This window comes from Dysidea avara, chromosome 2 (assembly GCF_963678975.1).
Source record: "Dysidea avara chromosome 2, odDysAvar1.4, whole genome shotgun sequence".
Lineage (NCBI taxonomy): Eukaryota > Metazoa > Porifera > Demospongiae > Dictyoceratida > Dysideidae > Dysidea > Dysidea avara.
In genome coordinates this window covers 32318172-32343363 of record NC_089273.1, presented here as the reverse complement: position 1 = coordinate 32343363, position 25192 = coordinate 32318172, and the positions used below count along the sequence as shown (strand labels likewise).

At 38.3% G+C, this 25192-nt stretch overlaps 1 protein-coding gene across 1 annotated transcript in view; it reads left to right on the top strand.

Moving 5' to 3' along the window:
- The first annotated feature begins 207 nt into the window (after positions 1-207).
- LOC136244390 (cell adhesion molecule DSCAML1-like) overlaps positions 208-25192 on the top strand; it is a 108150-nt gene continuing 83165 nt past the window's right edge. Inside the window, exons 1-2 of the mRNA XM_066035966.1 lie at positions 208-360; positions 18356-18685. Of these exons, the coding sequence (XP_065892038.1) occupies positions 285-360; positions 18356-18685 (406 nt within the window). The 5' untranslated portion in view covers positions 208-284. The remainder of the gene's footprint in view (positions 361-18355; positions 18686-25192) is intronic.

Genomic DNA, 25192 nt, shown 5'->3' with positions numbered 1-25192 from the left:
AAGGATCGACACTTGGGTCTCGAAGCGAAGACTGCTGTAAAAACAGCATTAGGTATGAAAAATAACTGTTACATAAATGTAAAAGTGCTTTTTGAAAATGTCCGTGTCCGCGTCCGTGTCCGCGTCCGACCGTATCCGCCTTTTCCAACTACCCAGTTTATAAACTGGAGGTAAAGATATCATTACCATATTTCCAAGGGTAAAGATTCCAGCCATTGTTTGATTATTACTTCACTATCACAATTGTTTTCATTGAAATACAAGCTGTCAGAAGTTAGAATATCATGGCGGGAATTAATTCTGAGAAGTTTCATATCAAAATTTTGCTTCTTTGTGTAGTGTACAGGATAGTATTCTGTGGTAAGTTCAAGTTTAAAAGCACATACTTATCAATAGCAGGAAATATTTCACCAGGTTTTGTAAGAGTTTTGCTACATCTTATACAACGCTATAGCTACCTATTTAACTACGTATCAAGACACACGGTAGTGTGTCGTGCGGCCCAAGAAGCCGACGTGCCACCTGTGAGTATATTAACAGGAAGAAAGAAAACGAAATTTTCACACCTATGTAGCTCTGTGATCCCTTACCCGATTGGAACTAAACTTGCTAGAGAGGTGCCAGCCAGTAAGGGGAGTCTACACACCAAATTTGAAGAAAATCGCTCCAGCCATTTCCGAGATACGAGCGAACAACATTTCGTTTCAATTTCTTCGTTTTTTTCTTCTTCTACTTCTTCATTTCGCACACTTCGCAAAATCCGCCATAAAACACGAATGCGTGCTCGGATCGGACTGAAATTTGGCACACTTAAAGGGCTCATTAAGGCGGATCTGTGTACCAACCTTGGTAGGAATCCGATGAACATTCACGGAGTTATGACCGATTATTTGCGTAAAATAAGGTCGAAGGTCTGTCACGCCTACAGGTAATCTGGCGTAGCCGACCCGCGCGCGTAACGCGAGGGTCTGGTGAAAGCCGCATTCAGTACCTGTGCCAGCCTTACGGAAAACTGGTACGTCCAATCAGATCGCTTAGTGACCAATCAACAACATTCTATGACGTTATTCCGATTTGGCCACTGATTATGGCGAGCTTCTTATGTCTTTTCTACAACCAGCACAAATGTAAGGATTTGTAGAGGAAATAGACGTCATTCAAGTACAAGTACAGTAGCTGTCGCGCTCTGTTACCGGAAATTGTCCAAGTGTTTCGCGCGTATTTTCAAATTTAATTGCATTCCATCTGCACAGGTACTGAATGCGGCTGTCACCAGACCCTCGCGCTACGCGCGCGGGTCGGCTACGCCAGACTAGCCTACAGGGTAAACTCCTTTGAGGAATCAGTTGAAATTTGCTATGTAGATGGAGCAACCATCGTAGGAGTGCCTTTTTGTGGTTTGAAGGTGTTCAATGCCAAAGTAGGATTTCTTACTGAGCTATACTGTAATAGCTACCATTGTTCATCTCCTGTTTCACTACTTTTTATCGCTTGGATTCCTACTTCATTTTAAAATATATAATTAATATACTAGTTTCTTTAGTTTTTTGATAAAGTGTACAGCTAGCTATAAACATGTGACTGCTGTATTAAAGTATCTCAAGTCAGCCTGCAAAGATGTGTGCTTGCCCAAAAAAGGAGTGTGGTCATCGTGGTTTCGACTGATTCATATAGTATCTAATCCAAAACAGCCAAGCTGTAAAAAAAGTGTGCGGCCCTCAGAAAGGCTATGGTGAAAAAAGATGTGAAATCCAAGGTGGCGGCCAAGAAATGGCTGTGATGGTAGGTTAATGGTAAAAATTTTAATAACGACAATTCAGGTGAATTTTTGTGCCGCTTCACAAAATTTACCTGAATTGTCATTATTAAAATTTTTACAATTAACCTACCATCACAGCCATTTCTTGGCCGCCACCTTGGATTTCACATCTTTTTTCACCATAGCCTTTCTGAGGGCCGCACACTTTTTTTACAGCTTGGCTGTTTTGGATTAGATTTCATTTCTTTTTGTATTTGTATACCCCAAAGCCAGCCTATGGCCAGCTTTGGGACTTTTTAAACCTATGTTTTTTTTCTTTACTACAGGAAGAAGAAAACATGAAGTAGATGTACGTACTTTAAATATTTTATCAGTAGATCTACAATTATATATATAATACATATGTGACCGGATTTGCGAAAAGGGGCCTTCCACACATCCAATTTGCCAACTTTGACAATTGATAACTTCAGATTGGAAGAGCTATTGCCTTGAAATTTAGGCAGTGGTGATTTCCTTGCAGCTGAACTCTCTACATGATGGTTTCTTTGTAGCTGAACTCTCTACAAGGTAGCTGATCTCTTTACAGGGAGATTTGTTTGTAGCTGAACTCTCTACAAGGTAACTTCTTCTAGCTGATCTCTCTACAGGGTGATTTGTTCATAGCTGAATTCTGTACAGGTGATTTGTTTGCAGCTGAGCTCTTTACAAAATGTAGCTGAACTCTCTACAAAGTAACTTCTTCTAACTGATCTTTCTACAGGGTGATTTGTTTGTAGCTGAACTATCTACAAGGTAATTTCTTCTAGCTGATCTCTGTACAGGGTGATTTGTTTGTAGCTGAATTCTGTACAGGTGATTTGTTTGCAGCTGAGCTCTTTACAGAATGGTTTCTTTGTAGCTGAACTCTCTACAAGGTAACTTTTCTAGCTGATGTCTCTACAAGGTGGCTAGTTTGTAGCTGAACTCTCTACATGGTGGTTTCTTTGTAACTGAACTTTCTACAAGGTGACTTCTTCTAGCTGATCTTTCAATAGGGTGATTTGTTTGTAGCTTCACTCTCTACAAGGTAACTTCTTCTAGCTGATCTCTCTACAGGGAGATTTGTTTATAGCTGAACTCTCTACAGGTGATGTGTTTGTAGCTGAATTCTGTACAGGTGATTTGTTTGCAGCTGAGCTCTTTACAGAATGGTTTCTTTGTAGCTGAACTCTCTACAAGGTAACTTTTCTAGCTGATATCTCTACAAGGTGGCTAGTTTGTAGCTGAACTCTCTACATGGTGGTTTCTTTGTAACTGAACTTTCTACAAGGTGACTTCTTCTAGCTGATCTTTCAATAGGGTGATTTGTTTGTAGCTCCACTCTCTACAAGGTAACTTCTTTTAGCGGACCTCTCTACAGGGAGATTTGTTTGTAGCTGAACTCTCTACAGGTGATTTGTTTGTAGCTGAATTCTGTACAGGTGATTTGTTTGCAGCTGAGCTCTTTACAGAATGGTTTCTTTGTAGCTGAACTCTCTAAAAGGTAACTTCTTCAAACTGATCTTTCTACAGGGTGATTTGTTTGTAGCTGAACTATCTACAAGGTAATATCTTCTAGCTGATCTCTGTACAGGGTGATTTGTTTGAAGCTGAATTCTGTACAGGTGATTTGTTTGCAGCTGAGCTCTTTACAGAATGGTTTCTTTGTAGCTGAACTCTCTACAAGGTAGCTGATCTCTCTACAGGGAGATTTGTTTGTAGCTGAACTCTCTACAAGGTAACTTTTCTAGCTGATGTCTCTACAAGGTGGCTAGTTTGTAGCTGAACTCTCTACATGGTGGTTTCTTTGTAACTGAACTTTCTACAAGGTGACTTCTTCTATCTGATCTTTCAATAGGATGATTTGTTTGTAGCTTCACTCTCTACAAGGTAACTTCTTCTATCTGATCTCTCTACAGGGAGATTTGTTTGAAGCTGAACTTTCTAAATGATGGTTTCTTTATAGCAGAACTCTCTGCAAGGTAATGTCTTCTAGCTGATCTCTCTACAGGGAGATTTGTTTGTAGCTGAACTATCTACAAGGTAACTTCTTCTAGCTGATCTCTCTACAGGGAGATTTGTTTGTAGCTGAACTCTCTACAGGTGATTTGTTTTAAGCTGAACTTTCTAAATGATGGTTTCTTTATAGCTGAACTCTCTGCAAGGTAATGTCTTCTAGCTGATCTCTCTACAGGGAGATTTGTTTGTAGCTGAACTCTCTACAAGGTAATTTCTCCTAGCTGATCTCTCTACAGGGAGATTTGTTTGTAGCTGAACTATCTACAAGGTAACTTCTTCTAGCTGATCTCTCTACAGGATGATTTGTTCGTAGCTGAATTCTGTATAGGTAATTTGTTTGCAGCTGAGCTCTTTACAGAATGGTTTCTTTGTAGCTGAACTCTCTAAAAGGTAACTTCTTCTAACTGATCTTTCTACAGGGCAATTTGTTTCTGGCAGAATTTTCTACAGGGTGATTTCTTTGCAGCTGAAGTTTCTACATGGTGGTTTCTTTGTAGCTGAACTCTCTACAAGGTAATTTCTTCTAGCTGATCTCTCTACAGGGAGATCTGTTTGTAGCTGAACTATCTACAAGGTAACTTCTTCTAACTGATCTTTCTACAGGGCAATTTGCTTGTGGCAGAATTTTATACAGGGTGATTTCTTTGCAGCTGAACTCTCTACATGGTGGTTTCTTTGTAGCTGAACTCTCTACAAGGTAATTTCTTCTAGCTGATCTCTCTACAGGGAGATCTGTTTGTAGCCGAACTATCTACAAGGTAACTTCTTCTAACTGATCTTTCTACAGGGCAATTTGCTTGTGGCAGAATTTTATACAGGGTGATTTCTATGCAGCTGAACTCTCTACATGGTGGTTTCTTTGTAGCTGAACTCTCTACAAAGTAATTTCTTCTAGCTGATCTCTCTACAGGGTGATTTGTTTGTAGCTGAATTCTGTACAGGTGATTTGTTTGCAGCTGAGCTCTTTACAGAATGATTTCTTTGTAGCTGAACTCTCTACAAGGTAACTTCTTCTAACTGATCTTTCTACAGGGCAATTTGTTTGTGGCAGAATTTTATTCAGGGTGATTTCTTTGCAGCTGAACTCTCTACTTGGTGGTTTCTTGGTGGTTTCTTTGTAGCTGAACTATGTACAAGGTAATTTCTTCTAGCTGACCTCTCTACAGGGTGATTTGTTTGTAGCTGAATTCTGTACAGGTGATTTGTTTGCAGCTGAGCTCTTTACAAAATGGTTTCTTTGTAGCTGAACTCTCTACAAGGTAACTTCTTCTAGCTGATGTCTCTACAAGGTGACTAGTTTGTAGCTGAACTCTCTACATGGTGGTTTCTTTGTAACTGAACTTTCTACAAGGTGACTTCTTCTAGCTGATCTTTCTACAGAGTGATTTGTTTGTAGCTGAACTCTCTACAAGGTAACTTCTTCTAGCTGATCTCTCTACAGAGAGATTTGTTTGTAGCTGAACTCTCTACAGGTGATTTGTTTGAAGCTGAACTCTCTAAATGATGGTTTCTTTGTAGCTGAACTGTCTACAAGTAAACTTCTTCTAGCTGATCTCTCTACATGGTGATTTGTTTGTAGTTGAATTCTGTATAGGTGATTTGTTTGCAGCTGAGCTCTTTAAATAATGGTTTCTTTGTAGCTGAACTCTCTCTAGGTAACTTCTTCTAGCTGATGTCTTTACAGGGTCACTAGTTTGTAGCTGAATTCTCTACATGGTGGTTTCTTTGTAACTGAACTCTCTACAAGGTAACTTTTTCTAGCTCATCTTTCTACAGGGTGATTTATTTGTAGCTGAATTCTGTACAGGTGATTTGTTTGCAGCTGAGCTCTTTAAATAAAGGTTTCTTTGTAGCTGAACTCTCTCAAGGTAACTTCTTCTAGCTGATCTCTTTAGAGGGTCACTAGTTTGTAGCTGAATTCTCTACATGGTGGTTTCTTTGTAACTGAACTCTCTACAAGGTAACTTTTTCTAGCTCATCTTTCTACAGGGTGATTTATTTGTAGCTGAATTCTGTACAGGTGATTTGTTTGCAGCTGAGCTCTTTAAAGAATGGTTTCTTTGTAGCTGAACTCTCTACAAGGTAACTTCTTCTAGCTGATGTCTCTACAAAGTCACTAATTTGTAGCAGAGCTCTCTACATGGTGGTTTCTTTGTAACTGAACTCTCTACAAGGTGACCTCTTCTAGCTGATCTTTCTACAGGGTGATTTGTTTGAAGCTGAACTCTCTACAAGGTAACTTCTTCTAGCTGATCTCTCTACAGGGAGATTTGTTTGTAGCTGAACTCTCTACATGATGGTTTCTTTGTAGCTGAACTCTCTACAAGGTAACTTCTTCTAGCTAATCTCTCTACAGGGAGATTTGTTTGTAGCTGAACTCTCTACATGGTGGTTTCTTTGTAGCTGAACTCTCTACATGATGGTTTCTTTGTAGCTGAACTCTCTGCAAGGTAAATTCTTCTATTGATCTCTCCACAGGGCGATTTGTTTGTAGCTGAACTCTCTACATGGTGGTTTCTTTGTAGCTGAACTCTCTGCAAGGTAACTTCTTCTATTGATCTCTCCACAGGGCGATTTGTTTGTAGCTGAACTCTCTACATGGTGGTTTCTTTGTAGCTGAACTCTCTGCAAGGTAACTTCTTCTATTGATCTCTCCACAGGGAGATTTGTTTGTAGCTGAACTCTCTACATGATGGTTTCTTTGCAGCTGAACTCTCTGCAAGGTAACTTCTTCTATTGATCTCTCCACAGGGCGATTTGTTTGTAGCTGAACTCTCTACATGGTGGTTTCTTTGTAGCTGAATTCTACAAGGTGATTTTTTCTAGCTGAACTATCCCTTTTCATAGTTGCATGAACTCCCTACAAGGTAACTTCTTCTAGCTGATCTCTCTACAGGGTGACTTGTGTGTAGCTGATCTCTATACAGGTTTCTTGTTTCTAGCTGATCTCTTGAATTCTCTTCAGGGTGACTGCTCTATTAGGATGACTGCTCTATTAGAGTACCTCGATCTCGCACTTGCTGCACCAAGTTGGATTTCGTGTTATAACTCCGTGGCTTTAAGTCTGATTCTTCTACACCATTGATGAGCCTTTCTAAGATGATTACTCCATCTGTACAACGATTTTCAAAGCATTACCCCAAGCGGTTTATCTGGTAGGCGTGGCAAGTAGTCGTTTTTTTATTAGCTAATCTCGATTGCGTAATTGTTACACACTGTTGGTTTTTTCGTTGTATCTTCCTGTTTTTTAGCTCGATTTCTTTCAAACCACAAAAGGTTTGAGGTTCAATAGTTAACCTATTCACCCACCGATTTTCAGCTTCTTCCCATACGCGGTTTACCCTGTAGGCGTGACAACATATTGGTGTTATTTTTCGTGAATAATCGCTCATAACTCTTTGCCTGTTTATCGTATTCCAGCCAAAGTTGGTACCGAGATGCGCCTTTATACCCCCCTTCTGTGTGCCAAATTTCAAGGCAATCGGATAAGGCGTTCGCGTTTTATAGCAGTTTTTGTAAGTGTGCGACAAGAAAAAGAAAAATAAGAAGAAAAAAAACAACGAAGAAACTGTGCCAATTTTTGAAGTCGCATATCTCGGGAACGCGCGAAGCGATTTCGCTCAAATTTGGAATGTGGAGTGCTGCAGTTGGAGGGAATGTCCACAGCAAAAATCGTCTTGTTTCATCAAGGATGCACAGAGCTACGGAGGTGCGAAAATTGCGTTTTCTTTCTTCCTGTCAATATACTCACGGGTGTTACGCGCCGGCTTCTTGGGCCGCACGACACACTACCGTGTGTCTTGATAATTGGGTTTTTATTTTATAATTTTACTAAAACTATAATTAAAAGATTTTCACATCTTTTAACTAAAACTAAAATGACACAGAAATATAGCTAACCTTAACTAAATCAATAACTAAAAGGAATTAGGAAAGATTACTAAAACTATACCTAAAATAAATTGACGAAACTGGCCATGACTATAACTAAAACTAAAATTCCTTACTAAAACAACACTGCTATGGATGATGTTATGTTTTCAGCAAAGCCTCACTATGCAGTTTTGATTGTAAGGTGGAGCTGCCAGTGAGCAGCCCATAGATTTATATACTGTTTAGTCCTACGTACTGCATTCACTTAATGATTATAAATGATTTAGTAGTAGAATGTTGAACAGCATCCTGAATATCATATTATTTGAATATCCAATGTTGTATAAATAATAATGCACTTGAAAGCTGAGCCCTACTTATAACTGCATTGCATGTTCTCTATATTAGTGAGTGTAGTTACGTACATTGAAAATAATAAATATTATTGTGCTTAATGTTTGTTGAAGTTTGATAATTGGTATAAAGGTGATATAATCATATAATGAACAATGCTACATTATCGGTACAATGTATAGTTTATGTAGGTGTGTGTCAAGTTTTTTGTGTATGTTGTATGTTGTGGAAGCACCCTTGTACAGGCTTAGCCTTTGGTGCAGCCATGATGTATATAGCTTGGCAGCATCCAGTTTGGTAGCTATGCATGGATATCACATCTTTTCTGTGTTTTTTTCTACAAGAACAAATAGAAACACCATCAAATAAATGAATTCCAATATTTATGCATATAGATATCACATCTTTTTCTTTGCTTTTTTTCTACAAGAACAAAGAGAAGCACTATCAAATAAATCAATTCCATTATTATTACACAATGAACTAATAACTTGTAAGTAATATGAACTGTATGCGTGCATGCATGTGTAGCTATACACTGAATGTTCTAATAGGGTGACTGTTCTATTAGAATATCTCGATCTCGCATTTGCAACACGTAGTTGGGTTTCGAATCATAACTCAGTGGTTTGTACTCCAATTCTTCTGTACTACTGGAAGGACTTTCCATGATGATTATTCCAGCTACATACTGATTTTCAGCTCATTGCTCTAAGCGGTTTGCCTGGTAGATACGAAAACTAATAGTTTTTTATTCATAAAAATCGATTGCGTAATTTTGACACAGGTCGGGTTTTGTGTCATATCTCCGTGGTCTTTATCCCGATTCCTTTCAAACCACATAAAGGCACTCCTACGATGGTTGCTCCATCTACATATCAATTTTCAACTGATTCCTCAAAGGAGTTTACCCTGTAGGCGTGACAGACCTTCGACCTTATTTTACGCAAATAATCGGTCATAACTCCGTGAATGTTCATCGAATTCCTACCAAAGTTGGTACACAGATCCGCCTTAATGAGCCCTTTAAGTGTGCCAAATTTCAGCCCGATCCGAGCACGCATTCGTGTTTTATGGCGGATTTTGCGAATGTGAGAAATGAAGTAGAAGAAAAAAACGAAGAAATTAAAACGAAATTTTGTTCGCTCGTATCTCGGAAATGGCTGGAGCGATTTTCTTCAAATTTGGTGTGTAGACTCCCCTTACCGGCCGGCACCTCTCTAGCAAATTTGGTTCCAATCGGATAAGGGATCACAGAGCTACATAGGTGTGAAATTGCGTTTTCTTTCTTCCTGTTAATATACTCACGGGTGGCACGCCGGCTTCTTGGGCCGCACGACACACTACCGTGTGTCTTGACCTGTTAATATACTCACGGGTGGCACGCCGGCTTCTTGGGCCGCACGACACACTACCGTGTGTCTTGATTAGAAAAGAGAATCTCGAATCCTAGCTTGAATCAGCCTACCAACTTGAGGGTGTGTGGTCACAAATACAGCTAGCGTAAAAGGGGCGTGGTCATCGTGGTAGTCGATAACACGTAGAATAAAGAATGGGCGTGATGTTGTGACCTATCGTGGAGTGCCGGTACCTCCTTGCAATAGCATAGTCTAAGCGCCTTAAATAATTTATTGTGGCGTCTATTATGCTGCTTAAAGAAAGTGTTGATATAAAAAATTAATGCCTCGATATGGTTTCGTTGGATGAAGAAGACAAGTAGCCTGACTGTATATAAAAGAAAAGACAAGGCGCACAGGGTGTACACTCGTCAGAACCTCAAAAGGCACATCCGACGGGTGAGTTTGTTGTTGTGGCGTAAAAATTAATGGTGACTATTCGCTACTTCGTTTGGGCTCTAGGCTTGCGACTGTGGTGAGTGAGTAAGTGAGGCAAAATTTCGAGTTTTGACAATTAAAAAAAAATTCTATATCAGGCCTCCAGTAAGCATTTTCTTATTTTTAATGCTACATTTGATGCTAGATGGACTAATATTATTCCGTAAAGGTGATTTTCATCGCATAAGAAGTTTCTAAGCTAGTTTTTAAAAGGCGATTTTTGGTGGCGCGCGTCATTTCGGAGGATTCCTACTTAAACAGTACTTTGATATCAAGCACCACTTTTTTAGCTGCTAGCCATAGAAAACAAGACTGCTATGGTCCACTGCTACAAGATCTTCAATGTACATCTCTTTCCATTGAGCTTGTGATGGTTGAAGTTGGCTTTTAGGCCATTTTATGCCATCAACAGTAGCAAACTTGTCAGAAGTGTTCCATCAATCAAAACATTCTATTCGTGGCATCCTTCAGCAAGTAGCAAAAGTTGCTATATCTTGTTCATATAGGATCTTCAATGCCAGATCCTAAATGTCATGGGACGTTACTGATCTGTTGGACTAATTATTGCGCTGTATTGTGTTTGGTGTTGTTGTAATGTGTTTTGTATTTATGTCTTGCCAGGGCCCTTGTTATTTCAACTTGGTACCCCTGAGTCTTGGCCCCAATTTTCTCTTGTATGTTGTCATACTTTTCATGACATGATCATTATCTCAGGCTACCAGCACAGGTTGTTGGCACACATACAAAAGGATAAAGGTTGTTTTTGCAGTCTGTCAATTTTGTACACGATTTCCAAATTACAAGTAAAATGCATAAAGCAAAATAATATAACATACAATAATATTGTACTGTATCATACAGTACTATCTACTGTACGATAATACTGTATAGTAGGGACCACATAGGAGTAGGCGTGGCCCACGACATAATATCATCTAAAAACAGCCATGATGATGATGAGGCAGTGTTGGTTAGGTATAACTAAGCCTAAACAAGCTTTCTGATCGACCCAAAATGCTTTCAACAAGTTGCTACGGAATTTAAAAAATAATTTATTTAATGGAATATTCTAATGACTGACTGACTGAGTATAAACTGACTGATGCCTTCAGACAAGCATTACTCACTAACGGTTAAGGTTATGGGAATAGTTTTTTCATTGTTCGATGTCGCTTTGGCCCTACAGGTGCATTATGGCATACCACAGTATGTAGAATGCATTCTTCATGGACTTACCAGTGTCCTCCTTTGTGTCCCATTCATCTTTGCTGATAGTGAAAAAGTGTTAATTTGGCGATAGCATGTGATGGCTTCCCTTCGTAACAGAAATCATCCGTATTTGTCATAGTGGCTATTTTGATAGCAGAGGTGCCTTTCAAACAGTTCTTGATTTGTACTGCTGTGTGATGGGTTGAACATAGCCAACAACGAAGCGTAATGGATATTTCACTTTTCAGACAATATTTGGGGCATGCGGTGCCATTTCAGATGTGGTATGCGTATGTTCACCAGTCATAATCAAGACACACAGTGGTGTGTTGTGCGGCCCAAGAAGCTGGCGTGCAACACCCGTGAGTATATTGACAGGAAGAACAAAAATGCTATTTTCGCACCTCCGTAGCTCTGTACTGCCTTGATGACACAAGACAATTTTTGCTGTGGCCACGCCCTCCATCTTCAGCACCCCACATTCCAAATTTGAGCAAAATCGCTTCAAGCGTTCCTGTGGTATGTGACTTCAAAAATTGGCTTAGTTTCTTCATTTTTTCCATCTTTTTATTTTCTTCCTCTTCGCACACTTACAAAAACTGCTATAAAACGCAAACACCATATCCGATTGCCTTTAAATTTGGCACACAGAAGGGAGTATAAAGGCGCATCTCAGTACCAAGTACCAACATTGGCTGAAATAAGATAAACTGGCAAAGAGTTATTAACGATTATTCATGAAAAGTAACACCAATATGTTGTCACGCCTACAGGGTAAACCGCGTATGGGAAGAAGTTGAAAATCGATGGGTGAATAGGTCAACTATTGAACCTCAAACCTGTTGTGGTTTGAAAGAAATTGAGCTAAAAACCAGGAAGATACAACGAAAAAACCAACAGTGTGTAACAATTATGCAATCGAGATTAGCTAATAAAAAAACCACTGCTTGCCACGCCTACCAGATAAACCGCTTGGTGTAATGCTTTGAAAATTGCTGTACAGATGGAGTAATCATCTTAGAAAGGCTCTTCAATGGTGTAGAAGAATTAGACTTAAAGCCACGGAGTTATAACACGAAATCCAACTTGGTGCAGCAAGTGCGAGATCGAGATACTCTAATAGAGCAGTCATCCTAATAGAGCAGTCACCCTGAAGAGAATTCAAGAGATCAGCTAGAAACAAACAACCTGTATAGAGATCAGCTACAAACAAGTCACCCTGTAGAGAGATCAACTACAAACAATTCACCCTGTGGAGTGATCAGCTAGAAGAAGTTACGTTGTAGGGAGTTCATGCAAGTATAGAAAGAGATAGTTCAGCTAGAAGAGATCACCTTGTAGAGTTCAGTTACAAAGAAACCACCATGTAGAGAGTTCAGCTACAAACAAATCGCCCTGTAAAGAGATCAATAGAAGAAGTTACTTTGCAGAGAGTTCAGCTACAAAGAAACCATCATGTAGACAGATCAGCTACAAACAAATCTCCCTGTTGAGAGATCAGCTAGAAGAAGTTACTTTGTAGAGAGTTCAGCTAAAAAGAAACCATCATGTAGAGAGTTCAGCTGCAAACAAATCACCTGTAGAGAGTTCAGCTACAAACAAATCTCCCTCTAGAGAGATCAGCTAGAAGAAGTTTCCTTGTAGAAAGTTTAGCTACAAACAAACCACCCTGTAGAAAGATCAGCTAGAAGAAGTCACCTTGTAGAGAGTTCAGTTACAAAGAAACCACCATATAGAGAGTTCAGCTACAAACTAGTGACCTTGTAGATACATCAGCTAGAAGAAGTTACCTTGTAGAGAGTTCAGCTACAAAGAAACCATTCTGTAAAGAGTTCAGCTGCAAACAAATCGCCTGTACAAAATTCAGCTACAAACAAATCACCCTGTAGAGAGATCAGCTAGAAGAAGTTATCTTATGTATAGTTCTGCTACAAACAAACCCTCCTGTAGAGAGATCGGCTAGAATAAGTTACCTTGTAGATAGTTCAGCTACAAACAAATCACCCTGTAGAAGATCAGCTAGAAGAAGTCACCTTGTAGAGAGTTCAGCTACAAAGAAACCATCATGTAGAGAGTTCAGCTTTTAACAATTCACCCTGCAAAAAAATCAGCTACAAACAAATCACCCTATAGTAAGATCAGCTAGAAGAAGCCACCTTGTAGAGAGTTCAGCTACAAAGAAACTACCATGTAGAGAGTTAAGTTAGAAGAAGTTACCTTGTAGAGAGTTCAGCTAGAAGAAGTTACCTTGTAGAGGGTTCAGCTACAAAGAAACCATTGTGTAGAGAGTTCAGCTGCAAACAAATCACATGTAGAGAATTCAGCTACAACAAATCTCCCTGTAGAGAGATCAGTTATAAGAACTTACCTTGTAGAGAGTTCAGCTACAAAGAAACCACCATGTAGACAGTTCAGATAGAAGAAGTTACATTGTAGAGAGTTCAGCTACAAAGAACCATCATGTAGAGAGTTCAGAGTTCAGCGACAAACAAATCTCCCTGTAGAGAGATCAGCTAGAAGAAATTACCTTGTAGAGAGTTCCGCTACAAAGAAACCAACATGTAGAGAGTTCAGCTGCAAAGAAATCACCCTATAGAAAATTCAGCCACAAACAAATTACTCTGTAGAAAGATCAGTTAGAAGAAGTTACCTTGTAGAGAGTTTAGCTACAAAGAAACCATTCTGTAAAGAGCTCAGCTGCAAACAAATCACCTGTACAGAATTCAGCTACAAACAAATCACCCTGTAGAGAGATCAACTAGAAGAAGTTACCTTGTAGAGTGTTCAGTTACAAAGAAACCACCATGGAGAGTTCTGTAATAAATATATGTATTATATATATAATTTGTACATTAATTTTACTGATAAAATCAGAAATATTTAAAGTACATCTGCTTCATCTTACCTTCTTCCTGTGGTAAAGAAAAAAAGATAGGTTAAAAAAGTCCCAAAGCCGGCCATAGGCCAGCTTTGGGGTATACAAATACAAAAAGAAATGAAATCTAATCCAAACAGCCAAGCTGTAAAAAAAGAGTGCAGCCCTCAAAAAGGCTATGGTGAAAAAAGATGTGAAATCCAAGGTGGCAGCCGAGACATGGCTGTGATGGTAGGTTAATGGTAAAAATTTTAATAACGACAATTCAGGTGAATTTTGTGCCAAGACCAAGCAGCACAAAAATTCAACTGAATCTTTGCCAATAAAATTTTTACTATTAACCTACCATCAAAGCCATTTCTTGGCTGCCACCTTGGATTTCACATCTTTTTTCACCGTAGCCTTTTTGAGGGCCGCACTCTTTTTTTACAGCTTGGCTGTTTTGGATTAGATAATTGCTTACAAAAAAAAATTAACAAAGAAAAGTTTGGAATTTTTAATTAGAGTAGGGACCATAGCTCATCGATAAAAAGTACTGAAACAAGCTGGAGTAGTGCACGATATTAAATCACAGTAAAACAATAAGAAGTGTTATATCCCTACTGTGCCCAAGATACCATACTTGAATGGAAATTCACAATAGGGATTGGAGTATTCTCTCAATACCGAATAGTGGGATCAAAATGTCATACCACCCAACACTAATATGAAAGTAGACTACTGTTGTATAGTTGGACTTTGCTGTTGTAAGTGAATTAGTCAGGTGGCTAGCCACCAGACCTTGGTGCTTGGTGTGTATAATTATATCAGTAGTAGGATGGAGCAACTGGACAACCCTTGCGTACAAACTGCTTATTGTATAACAACTAATAGTAATTGCACGGGGTAATAGAGCCTTGCTGTTATGGATTCTTGCTCGAAAGTCATATTTATTGCACTACATACTGTGATATCCTGCACTACTAAAAGTTTACACATTATGAAAACGTATGCGAGTATCCTCAGACTGGACATAAAATATCTGTGGTAACATTAATCGCAGGAGCATTTTAAAATATCTTCTGAAGAACAGAATTTTGCCAACCTGTGCAAATGCATTGTTAAAGTTGACCTCAATATCCAGAAAATCTTCCGTATTGGCCACAAAGACAGTACTAGAGTAAGACCTCTGCTGGTATGCTTCACTTCAGAAGATTCCAAATTGACAGTTCTATCTAATGCTCCCTGCCTTCTCTTCCATGACAATTACAAGAAAGTACTTACCGCCCCTGACATGACAAAGTTCGAAAGAGCCAAGTACAAGAAGCTAGTAGATGAATTAAAACAGCGTTGACAACAAGGTGAAACAAACCTGATCATAAAGAATGGCTCAATTGTACGAAGACAACAAAGAAGATCCAACACAACTAATGTGAACACAAGAGCACCAAATCTTGCCCAAACTTCTCCACTTGCTCAAACCTCCTCATCAGCTATGTCAGTCGATGCGAGTAATCAGAATTCCTGATACCCCTGAGTTTAACCAAAGTATCAATGAGCCTAACTCACGTTTAGTAAAACCAGACCCAATTCCAGTGTACTTGTGGAATTCTAGAAGTCTTGTCAACAAGTTGAAGAACTTTAATAGTTTTATACTTACTTCAAATTACAAAATCTACGGAATAACAGAAACTTGGCTTTCTGACCATATCTATAATAATGAAATTTTCCTCCCAATTACACTATCTATCGTAAAGATCGCTCGTCTCGTGGTGGTGGTGTTAAGTTAGCAATTGACATGAATATTCCTATCAAACTGTTAACTAGTCCTGATGATAATGAAGTGGTTACTGTTGAAATCCTGACCAGCAAGCCCTGTAAAATCTGTCTATTGTATAATCCTCCAAATAGTGGAACTGACTACCAAGAAGATTTACTTTCATACGTATCTCACCTAATGAAGAGGATGATCCTATTGTGTTTATGGGTGATTTCAACATCCCAGATGTTGTTTGGTCAACACTAAGTGCAAACTCTCAGTTTCTTCTAAAATCTGTGATCTAATATTTCAGTATAACTATACCCAGATTGTTGAATATTCTACTCATGTCCGAGGAAATATATTGGATCTCATAATTACTAACTGTGACGAAAATATTTCCAGTCCCCAAATTCACACAGAAGATAACCCATTGCTTAAATCAGACCACCACCCTGTTACCTTTAATCTTAACCTGCTTCATAATTGCAATGCTACAGCAGTAAGTGATTCTATTAATTGATATGATTACTCTAAGGCAGACTTTGATTCAATAAATGAATACTTTTCACATGTTGACTTTTCTCCCTGCTTTAATTCGTCTGACGTAGAATTTGTATGGACTTTAATTAAGGAAATTCTACTTGATGCAATTCACCAGTTTGTTCCACAAATCAAGATAAAACTCAGTGATTTTCCTAAATGGTTTATCTCAAGCTTAAAGCATAAAATCAAATGTCTTCGTTCACTTAGAAAGCGGTACTCAAAATCTCCCATAATTCATATCAAAGATCGATTGCAGGCTGCTGAGTTTGAAGGTGCAGAGGAAGCCTCAGCTGCTCGATCTGCATATGAATCTAAGCTTATTAAAGACTTCGCTACTATCAATCAACCCAAGATATTTAGCTACATCAGAAGTTTGACTAAATCTGATCCTATCCCACACACTATGTATTATAATGATAACAGTACAACCAATGATAAACAAAAAGCATCATTGTTTAATTTTACTCTGTGTTCACTATACTACTAATATTAACCAACCCCCTCCTAGCAAGCCTCTAGACTCTAGTACCCAACAACATTTAGTTTCAATTGATATTTCTGAAGAAGATACTTTTAATGCTCTTAACTCGTTGGACCCACATAAGGCAGTTGGTATTGATGGAATTGGGCCAAAATTTCTGAAAAATTGTGCTTCATTTCTCTATAGACCACTACACTATTTGTTCAACCTTTCACTTCGCAAACATGTTATTCCACTAGAATGGTGCACCCACACTGTAATTCCCATATTTAAGTCTGGTGACAGAGGATCAGTTACAAATTACCGTCCTATATCATTGTTATGTAACACCTCAAAAGTGCTTGAAAAATTGTGATAAAATAATTGACCATCTCAACAAATTTATTTCATCTGCACAATTTGGATTCCTTTAAAATAAATCTGTAATTCAACAATTGCTTATCCTTTTCAACCAAGTAATAAATACTAACCATCAAACTGATGTTAGAATTGTATTACATATGTGAGGGTGGCTAGCTATCGGATAGAGGTCATGAATTAACAACAGGTTCACAAACAAGTATAAGAAAAAATAGGATAGAGTAGGGACAATATAGTATGGCCGCAATGAAAAGTACTGGATCTGAGTAGTAATAATGTCCAGATACTGTAAAATAATAAGAAATGAATGTCCCTACTGGTTTTTTTGATGGTAGAATCTTTGTAGCACAGTAGAGATATTCACTTCTTATTGTTCTACAGTATCTGGACATTATGTACTACTTTGATCCGGTATATTTCATTGCAGCGGTACTACACTGTTCCTACTCTAATTTAAACATCCTAATTTTTCTCATACTTGCAAATTATTGTACAGTGATTGCACGTTGTATTCAGTGAAAAATGACCAGGAAGGAAACTAGAAGCATATAATATTTTGTGGCCAATTGGATAATGAAAATTTCAGGTTTTACTTGAATTGAATGTTTTCCCAAGCTCATATAGTCATAGAATTGATGATGTGTGGTTACATAGTATTACTTTATTGAGCAGTGAACTACTGACCAAGTATTGCATATTATAATTATAGTAAATGGATGATGTGGTGATTATTTTATTATACAGAAATGTGTCTAGCTACTATAAAACATACTAAAGTTGAGATGTAACTTCATAATTATATACATGTCAGATTTCAAGAGTAGGCATGAGCCTATTACACTTTCAACATTTATGTGTTATGCTGTACTGCATTGCTTAAAATTCTACCTATTATGCTCATAATTGTGCTCAATATTTATGCCAACTAGTTGGAGTCATTAGTATGCACTTTCAATTTGAGGCCAGTTAGGAGAGATGAAATATTAATGGCAGACTGCACCTCCAGATTCCCACTGCAGTGATCCACACCAATGTCAGACTTAAACCACTTTCAGAAATTCTGCATAGCTATGGCCTTGTAATTGCAATTTGACAGCTAAATTGTTGGAGAAAATTTGGTATTTTAAATTTTTAAAGGCAGCTACCAAAATAAGACTTTGAACTTTTAATATACTGGCAATGAAAGTTTAGCAACACCAAGGTTTAGCTAAACCATATTAAGCAATTTAACCAACTCTTTAGATTGTTAAACACTTTAATTATGTGTTATAATTATGCCATCTAGCTACCACAGTCACCATTGTCAGTTTTCCAGCTGGTACACCTGTTAGTGGATACACTAATACATTTGACTACCCCATTCTGAGTGATGTTGTCCTGACATGTATGGTTGATCCGATACCAACAACCCCTATTTCATATCAGTGGAACACTACAGGATGTTACAATAATAGCAACTACAATGGTGGAAATCAATCATGCTTTCCTGTTGGACAACATACACAAACTGTAGTAGGCAATAATCTTACTGCAAATGATGCTGGTAATATCAGCTGTATCGTGGCTATTAATGGTAGCAGCTACAGCAGTGAACCCTTTACACTTCGTGTATCAGGTATGTGTGTGCTTGTACTCTATTATGTTTAAAAGTAGTAACTAAACTATTAGGGATTGCTACATTAAAGTGTCAGGTGAGCTAAAGTAAGTCAGCACTGTTTAATAAGGTGTTTCTTAAATACTTTTGGGGGTGTTTTATCAGCCATTTACACCAGACTCTCGTGGGTGTTCTGTTACACCCAAGAGTAGTTCATGATTTTAACAGAATTAAGTGGTTTCTGCTTTTCGAGCACTGTCATATTTCTGGCTAACAATGATTATTATCATCATTCATATTATCACTAACACAGGATACATTCATAACATCAACTCTTCTTGCCTCAGTCTTATGATTTTGATTTTATGTATTTGTAATTGCCAAGCTCTTTAGTGTGAGGCAAGTAATCTTGCAGTTTTTTGAACTTTCTTTATATTTACTACTGAGCACCTTAGCACAAGGCCAGTAATTTGCAGATTTGAACTTTCTGTACAATATATATATTTAAATTCATATCTGTGTTTGTTGGCAATGGAAGTAGTTGATGTGTTGGTGATCAGTGTTGGGGGTAACGCATTACTTACATAATGAGTTACATAATATGTGACCAGATTTTACAAAACCGATCCAAATCGCACATCAGGAAAAATCAAACTAACACCTCCAGTGGATAGCTACACTATCGTACTACTAGTTTTGACCCTCAGTACTACTCAAACTACTCGAGGCTGGTTTTAACAGATGTCTTTTCTAGGTGGTGTGGAGTGCTCAAATGGCGGTTTCAAGCCTTGTGAAGGAACTGGCTTGGCAAGAATCAGTGGTTTACTGGTGGACAGTCTTATAATGTTGGCCAGACATTTTCTCTGTTCATTGTGCTACATATCAGCCACTAAGGAGCCAGCACAGCCCTGTAATTTCGTGTCTGGACTCCAATCGTGGTCTGCCTCCATTTTGAGGTCTATCTCTTGCCCTCCCCGCCACCCTCCACCCCTTTGTAAGCACTCGTGATACTACTTCACTCGTCCAACTGCTCAGATTTTCTATCTTATTTGGTGGGAGCCTCTACAAGCAGCTACAAGTACTGGACGTGGCCTGAATGGTAACAGATTGATGCATCTTTTGTGTAAATTTCGAATGCGTGCTTGCTATCCTTGGAGAGTTATGCTGGCTAGAATTCTTTAAAACCGTTTATCTCAAAACTTCTAATGTGCGATTTGGATCGTTTTTCCAAAATCCAGCCACATATTATTATTATTTTTCTAGTAACTAAGTACATAATATATCAAAATGTGCTATAAAAGCTACTAATATAACTCAAGTTACTTTACTTATAAATTATACATAACACATTACCTAAGCAACAAAGTTACTATAATGACTCAAATATTCAGTAAGTGATTCAAGTAACAAAGTTATTAATCCACTGCGTAATGCAACCATATTGAAAGCCCACCTTGAATTACTGATTGAATGAAGCTTGTAGACCAGTTACAATCTCTTGACTACAATTATAACCGAGATTTACACACTGTCCAACAATGTGGTCATGTCATGTTGTAGATGCATACAAGTAATATAGTAATGATAATATACTATTTTTTTTAATTTTTAATTCAAAAATGAAGTAGGAATCTATGCAATAAAATGTAGTGTAATTAACAACTTTTTAAAAATACTGGTTAGTTCAGTTTTTTGTTGTTGCAACAGAGCTAGCTACAATACTGCACAAGTTGCTGTCAGACCTTCAGTGCTGGTCACTGTAAAGCATTAATAATAATAATTATACAACCAAGTACTAAGAATAATACGAAATGCGGTTAAAATTACGTCATTAATAATGAATGAATAAATAAATAAATAAATAATTAAATAAATAAATAATGTTTGAGAAAACTACGAGGCCTAGTGACATGAACTAAGTGGGGATAGATTCGCCTGTGAATGAAGGCACAACCGTATAATCAGTACGCCTATTCATGCTGATGACTTTACTGTACGTGTAATTCTATATAACGCCCGGCACCACACCTAATTACAGATTGCTCGAAGGAGAAGACTAGTAAATGTCTGCGGAGAGGCCAGAGGCCACTACTGGTAAACAACAACATTACAAGTATGTTTAAATGTTTGTAACTGTGTATTTTGTGTGCAGGATATGCGCTCCAGGCGTCATGCAGTGAACAACCAGCTGATGACCAGTTGGGATACCAGCTGATGCAATCATAAACAACCAGCTGGAACAACAAGGTAATGAGTAATGTAATACTTGTACCGGTGGTAGTTGTATTATACAGTGTACATCTTCATCCTTCATCTGGCTTGCTAGCAACTGGAATTATTTTCCACTGGACTTACCCCCGGCTCTACTGTGAGTTTGTATTAGCTAAAGAAGAAGCCAATGCAATGCTACATATACAACAATGTGTAACTATCTCCTGTATGTTCTGCATAGCTGTATGCATAATATCAAGAGTTCATAATATATATACTAAGGAGAGTATCCTACTCTCATATACCCCTGTAGAAGGGCATATCGTGAAGTTTTGACATAACAACAAGATGTTGTAATTTCTGACGTACGAGCAGCCATAAAAGTTCAAGAATCGTTAGCACCATTTCACACTTGCCGACGCTCAGAATAGCCGCGTTCGTGAATGGCCTAGCAAGAAACGTCTACTAAACAGTCTTAACCCATGAAGGAACGATTGTAGTTCGGTGAGAAATGCTTTAAGCTGAAGATCATTTGGTTGCTAGCGACATTGTTAGGCACGCGTTCAATCGATACCTGGTTCAACTAATGACATCATTAATTATATGAAGAAAATGGGCGAACTCAGAAGTGTTACATCATAACTTCACGATACGCCGGTATACGAGAGTAGGATACTCTCCTCAGTATATATATTATGAACTCTTGATAATATTATAGACTATGATCACTGCTAATGCCACACTGCTGATATACTTGCACATCACCTGCGGCCTCTAGTTACAACAGAGTCTGTTGTGCCATATTGGCTTGATTGGGGTCAATTGTTAATTGTGCCTTCACCATGTCCCTTGTTCTGCATAGTCTCACTTCACTGCTGAGTCATCTTGAGAGACACGTCACACCTACAATATATAGCTACAGTGGATCCTCACTAATCCGAACAGCTCTGTTCTCAAGTTGAGAAAAGTCTGTTCAGATTAGTGAATTCATTCGGATTAGTGAACCATTGATTATATACAAAACAGCTCAACTACTCTAATATAACACACACTAGTTGACAAAATACTCTAATAGAACAGTCACTTCTACTGTTCGGATTATCGAGCGTTCGGATTACTGGAGTTCGGATTAGTGAGGATCCACTGTACTGACTTTCAATATAGCTTGGTTTTTGTGTAGGTTGTGTTTTAGTATTGTGGTTTTCTGATGCCAGTTAAACTCCCTTGCCTTTGTATGTATGCACATGTATCATTTCCACCAGTACACGCACACTGCTCTGAGTGCTGCCTATGGCACTGTTTATACTTGCCCAATGGGTAGGTTGCAATGTTGGTGTTTGTACTTGGTTGTATGTGACGCGGTCCTAGTAATAATATTAAAAATAATAATAATAATAATAATATTCCAGGTGACACTAGAGTTAGAGAGAAAGTTGTAGAGAAACATCAATGCAGGTTGTCATTCTCCCACTAGTCCTGGGTGCTCTCGGATCAGTCTCTTTGTGCCTGGAGAAACATTTGAAAACTTTGAACATTCATTTCAAAGGACTAATGTCAAAGTTACAGAAGAGTGTTATTTTAAGTTCCTGCCATATTACTCAAAGATTTTTGACGGAGTACCATCAATAATCTGAACTATGGTATAGATTCAGATAACTATTTACCCCCCTCATGTATGTACATAATGTAGTGTTTTTAATAATAATATAGTAGCTAATACTATTAAAGAATCTAAACCAAAACAGCCAAGCTGTAAAAAAAAAGAGTGTGGCCCCAAAAAAGGCCAGGATGAAAAAAGATATGAAATCCAAGGTGGCGGCCAAGAAATGGCTGTGATGGTAGGTTAATGGCAAAAAATTTAATTACGACAATTCAGGTGAATTTGCATTGCCTCCTCCTCTAGGATTCGGCACCAAATTCACCTGAATTGTTGTAATTAAAATTTTTGCCATTAATCTAACATCACAGCCATTTCTTGGTCGCCTCCTTGGATTTCACATCTCTGGAGCCGCACTCTTTTTTACAGCTTGGCTGTTTTGGTTTAGGTATCACTTCTTCTTGTATTGCAAGCCACAAAGCCAGCCAGTAACTGGCTTTGGTGCTTCCTTCTAACTTGATTTTTTTCTTTTCTGCAGGAATTGTGAAACAAAGGTAGAAATTTTGTGTACAGCTTTTTGTCTGATTAAAAATATTTAACAATGAAAGATAATTACATACTCTAGGTAATAAGGTGACTTCTTATACGTAACTGAACTGTAGCTGAAACTCCCATTGTTTGTAACTGAACTCTTTTCAGAGTGACTTCTTTCTAGCTGAACTTTCTACATGATGATTTGTTTCCAACACATATTTCTACAGGGTGATTTGTTTGTAGCTGATCTCTCTACAGGGTGATTTGTTTGCAGCTGAACTCTCTACATGGTCGTTTCTTTGTAGCTGAACTCTCTACAAGGTGACTTCTTGTAGTTAAACTCTCTACACAGTGATCTTTTGTAGATGAGCACTCTACAGGGTGATTTGTTTGCAGCTGAGCTCTCTACATGATTGTTTCTTTGTAACTTCTTCTAGCTAATCGCTCTACAGGGTGACTTGTTTGTAGCTGAACTTTCTACATGATGGTTTCTTTGTAGCTGAGCTCTCTACAAGGTAACTTCTTCTAGCTGATCTTTCTACAGGGAAACTTGTGTGTAGCTGAACTCTCTACATGATGGTTTCTTTGTAGCTGAACTCTCTACAAGGTAACTTCTTCTACCTGATCTTTCTACAGGGTGATTTATTTGTAGCTGAATTCTCTACAGGGTGATTTGTTTGCAGCTGAACTCTCTACATGGTGGTTTCTTTGTAGCTGAACTCTCTACAAGGTGGCTTCTTATAGCCAAACTCTCTACACAGTGATCTTTTTGTAGCTGAACTCTCTACAGGGTGATTTGTTCGTAGCTGAACTCTCTACATGATGGTTTCTTTGCAGCTGAACTCTCTACAAGGTAACTTCTTCTACCTGATCTCTCTACAGAGTGACTTGTTTGTAGCTGAACTATCTGCAGGGTGAATTTTTTGCAGCTAAACTCTCTAAAAGGTGATTGTTCTAGCTGATCCCTCTACAGGGTGACTTGTTTCCAGCTGAACTCTCAATAAGGTTAACTGTTTGTAATTAAACTCTCTACAGGGAAATTTTTGTTTGTAGCTGAACTCTCTACAAGATGATTTGTTTTAGCTGATCTCTCTATAGGGTAACTTAATTGTAACTGAACTCTCTACAGGATGGTTTCTTTGTAGCTGATCTCTCTAAGGGTGACTTGTTTATAGCTGAACTCTTTACAAGGTGATTTGTTTGCAGCAGAACTCTCTATAGGGTAGTTTTTTGTAGCTGAACTCTCTACAAGGTGACCTCTTCTAGCTGATCTCTCTACATGATGATTTGTTTCTAGTTGAACTCTCTACAGGTGATTTGTTTGCAGCTGAACTCTCTACATGGTGGTTTTTTTGTAGCTGAACTCTCTACATGGTGACCTCTTCTAGTTGATCTCTTTACAGGGTGATTTGTTTGTAGCTGAGTTGTCTACAGGGTAATTTGTTTGCAGCTGAACTCTCTACATGATGGTTTCTTTGTAGCCGAAGTCTATGCAGGATGATGTGGTTGTAGCTGAATGCTCCACAGGGTAATTGTTTGTAGCTGAATTCTCTACATGATGAATTCTTTCAGCTGATCTCTCTACAATGTAACTTCTTCTAGCTGATCTCTCTTCTGGGTGGCTTGTGTCTAGTTGTACACTCTACAAGGTGATTTGTTTGTAGCTGAATACTTTACAGGGTGAAGTTTTGTAACCAAACTCTTTGCAGGGTTATTTGTTTGTAGCTGAACTCTCTACAGGATTTTATTTTGTAGCTGATCTCTCTACAGGTGACTTGTTTCTACAGGATGGTTTCTTTGTAGCTGAACTCTATACAGGGTGATTTTTTTTCTAGCTGAACTCTCTATAGGGTGATGACTTCACAGCTGAACCCTCTACAAGATGGCTTCTTCTATCTGATCTCTCTACAATGTGATTTGTTTGTAGCTGAACTCTCTACAAAGTAACGTTTTCTAGCTTAGCTATCTTTTTTTCTAGCTGATCTCTCTACTGAGTAACTTGATAGTAAAGCTGAACTCTTTACATGGTGGATTTTGGATGTTAAACTCTCTGCATGAAGACTTGTTTGTAGCAGAATTTCTACAGAGTGAATTGTTTGTAGCTGAACTCTCTACAGGGTGCATGACTTGTTGATAGCTGAACTCCCTCCAGTGTGACTTGTTATAATTATACAGTGATATATTTA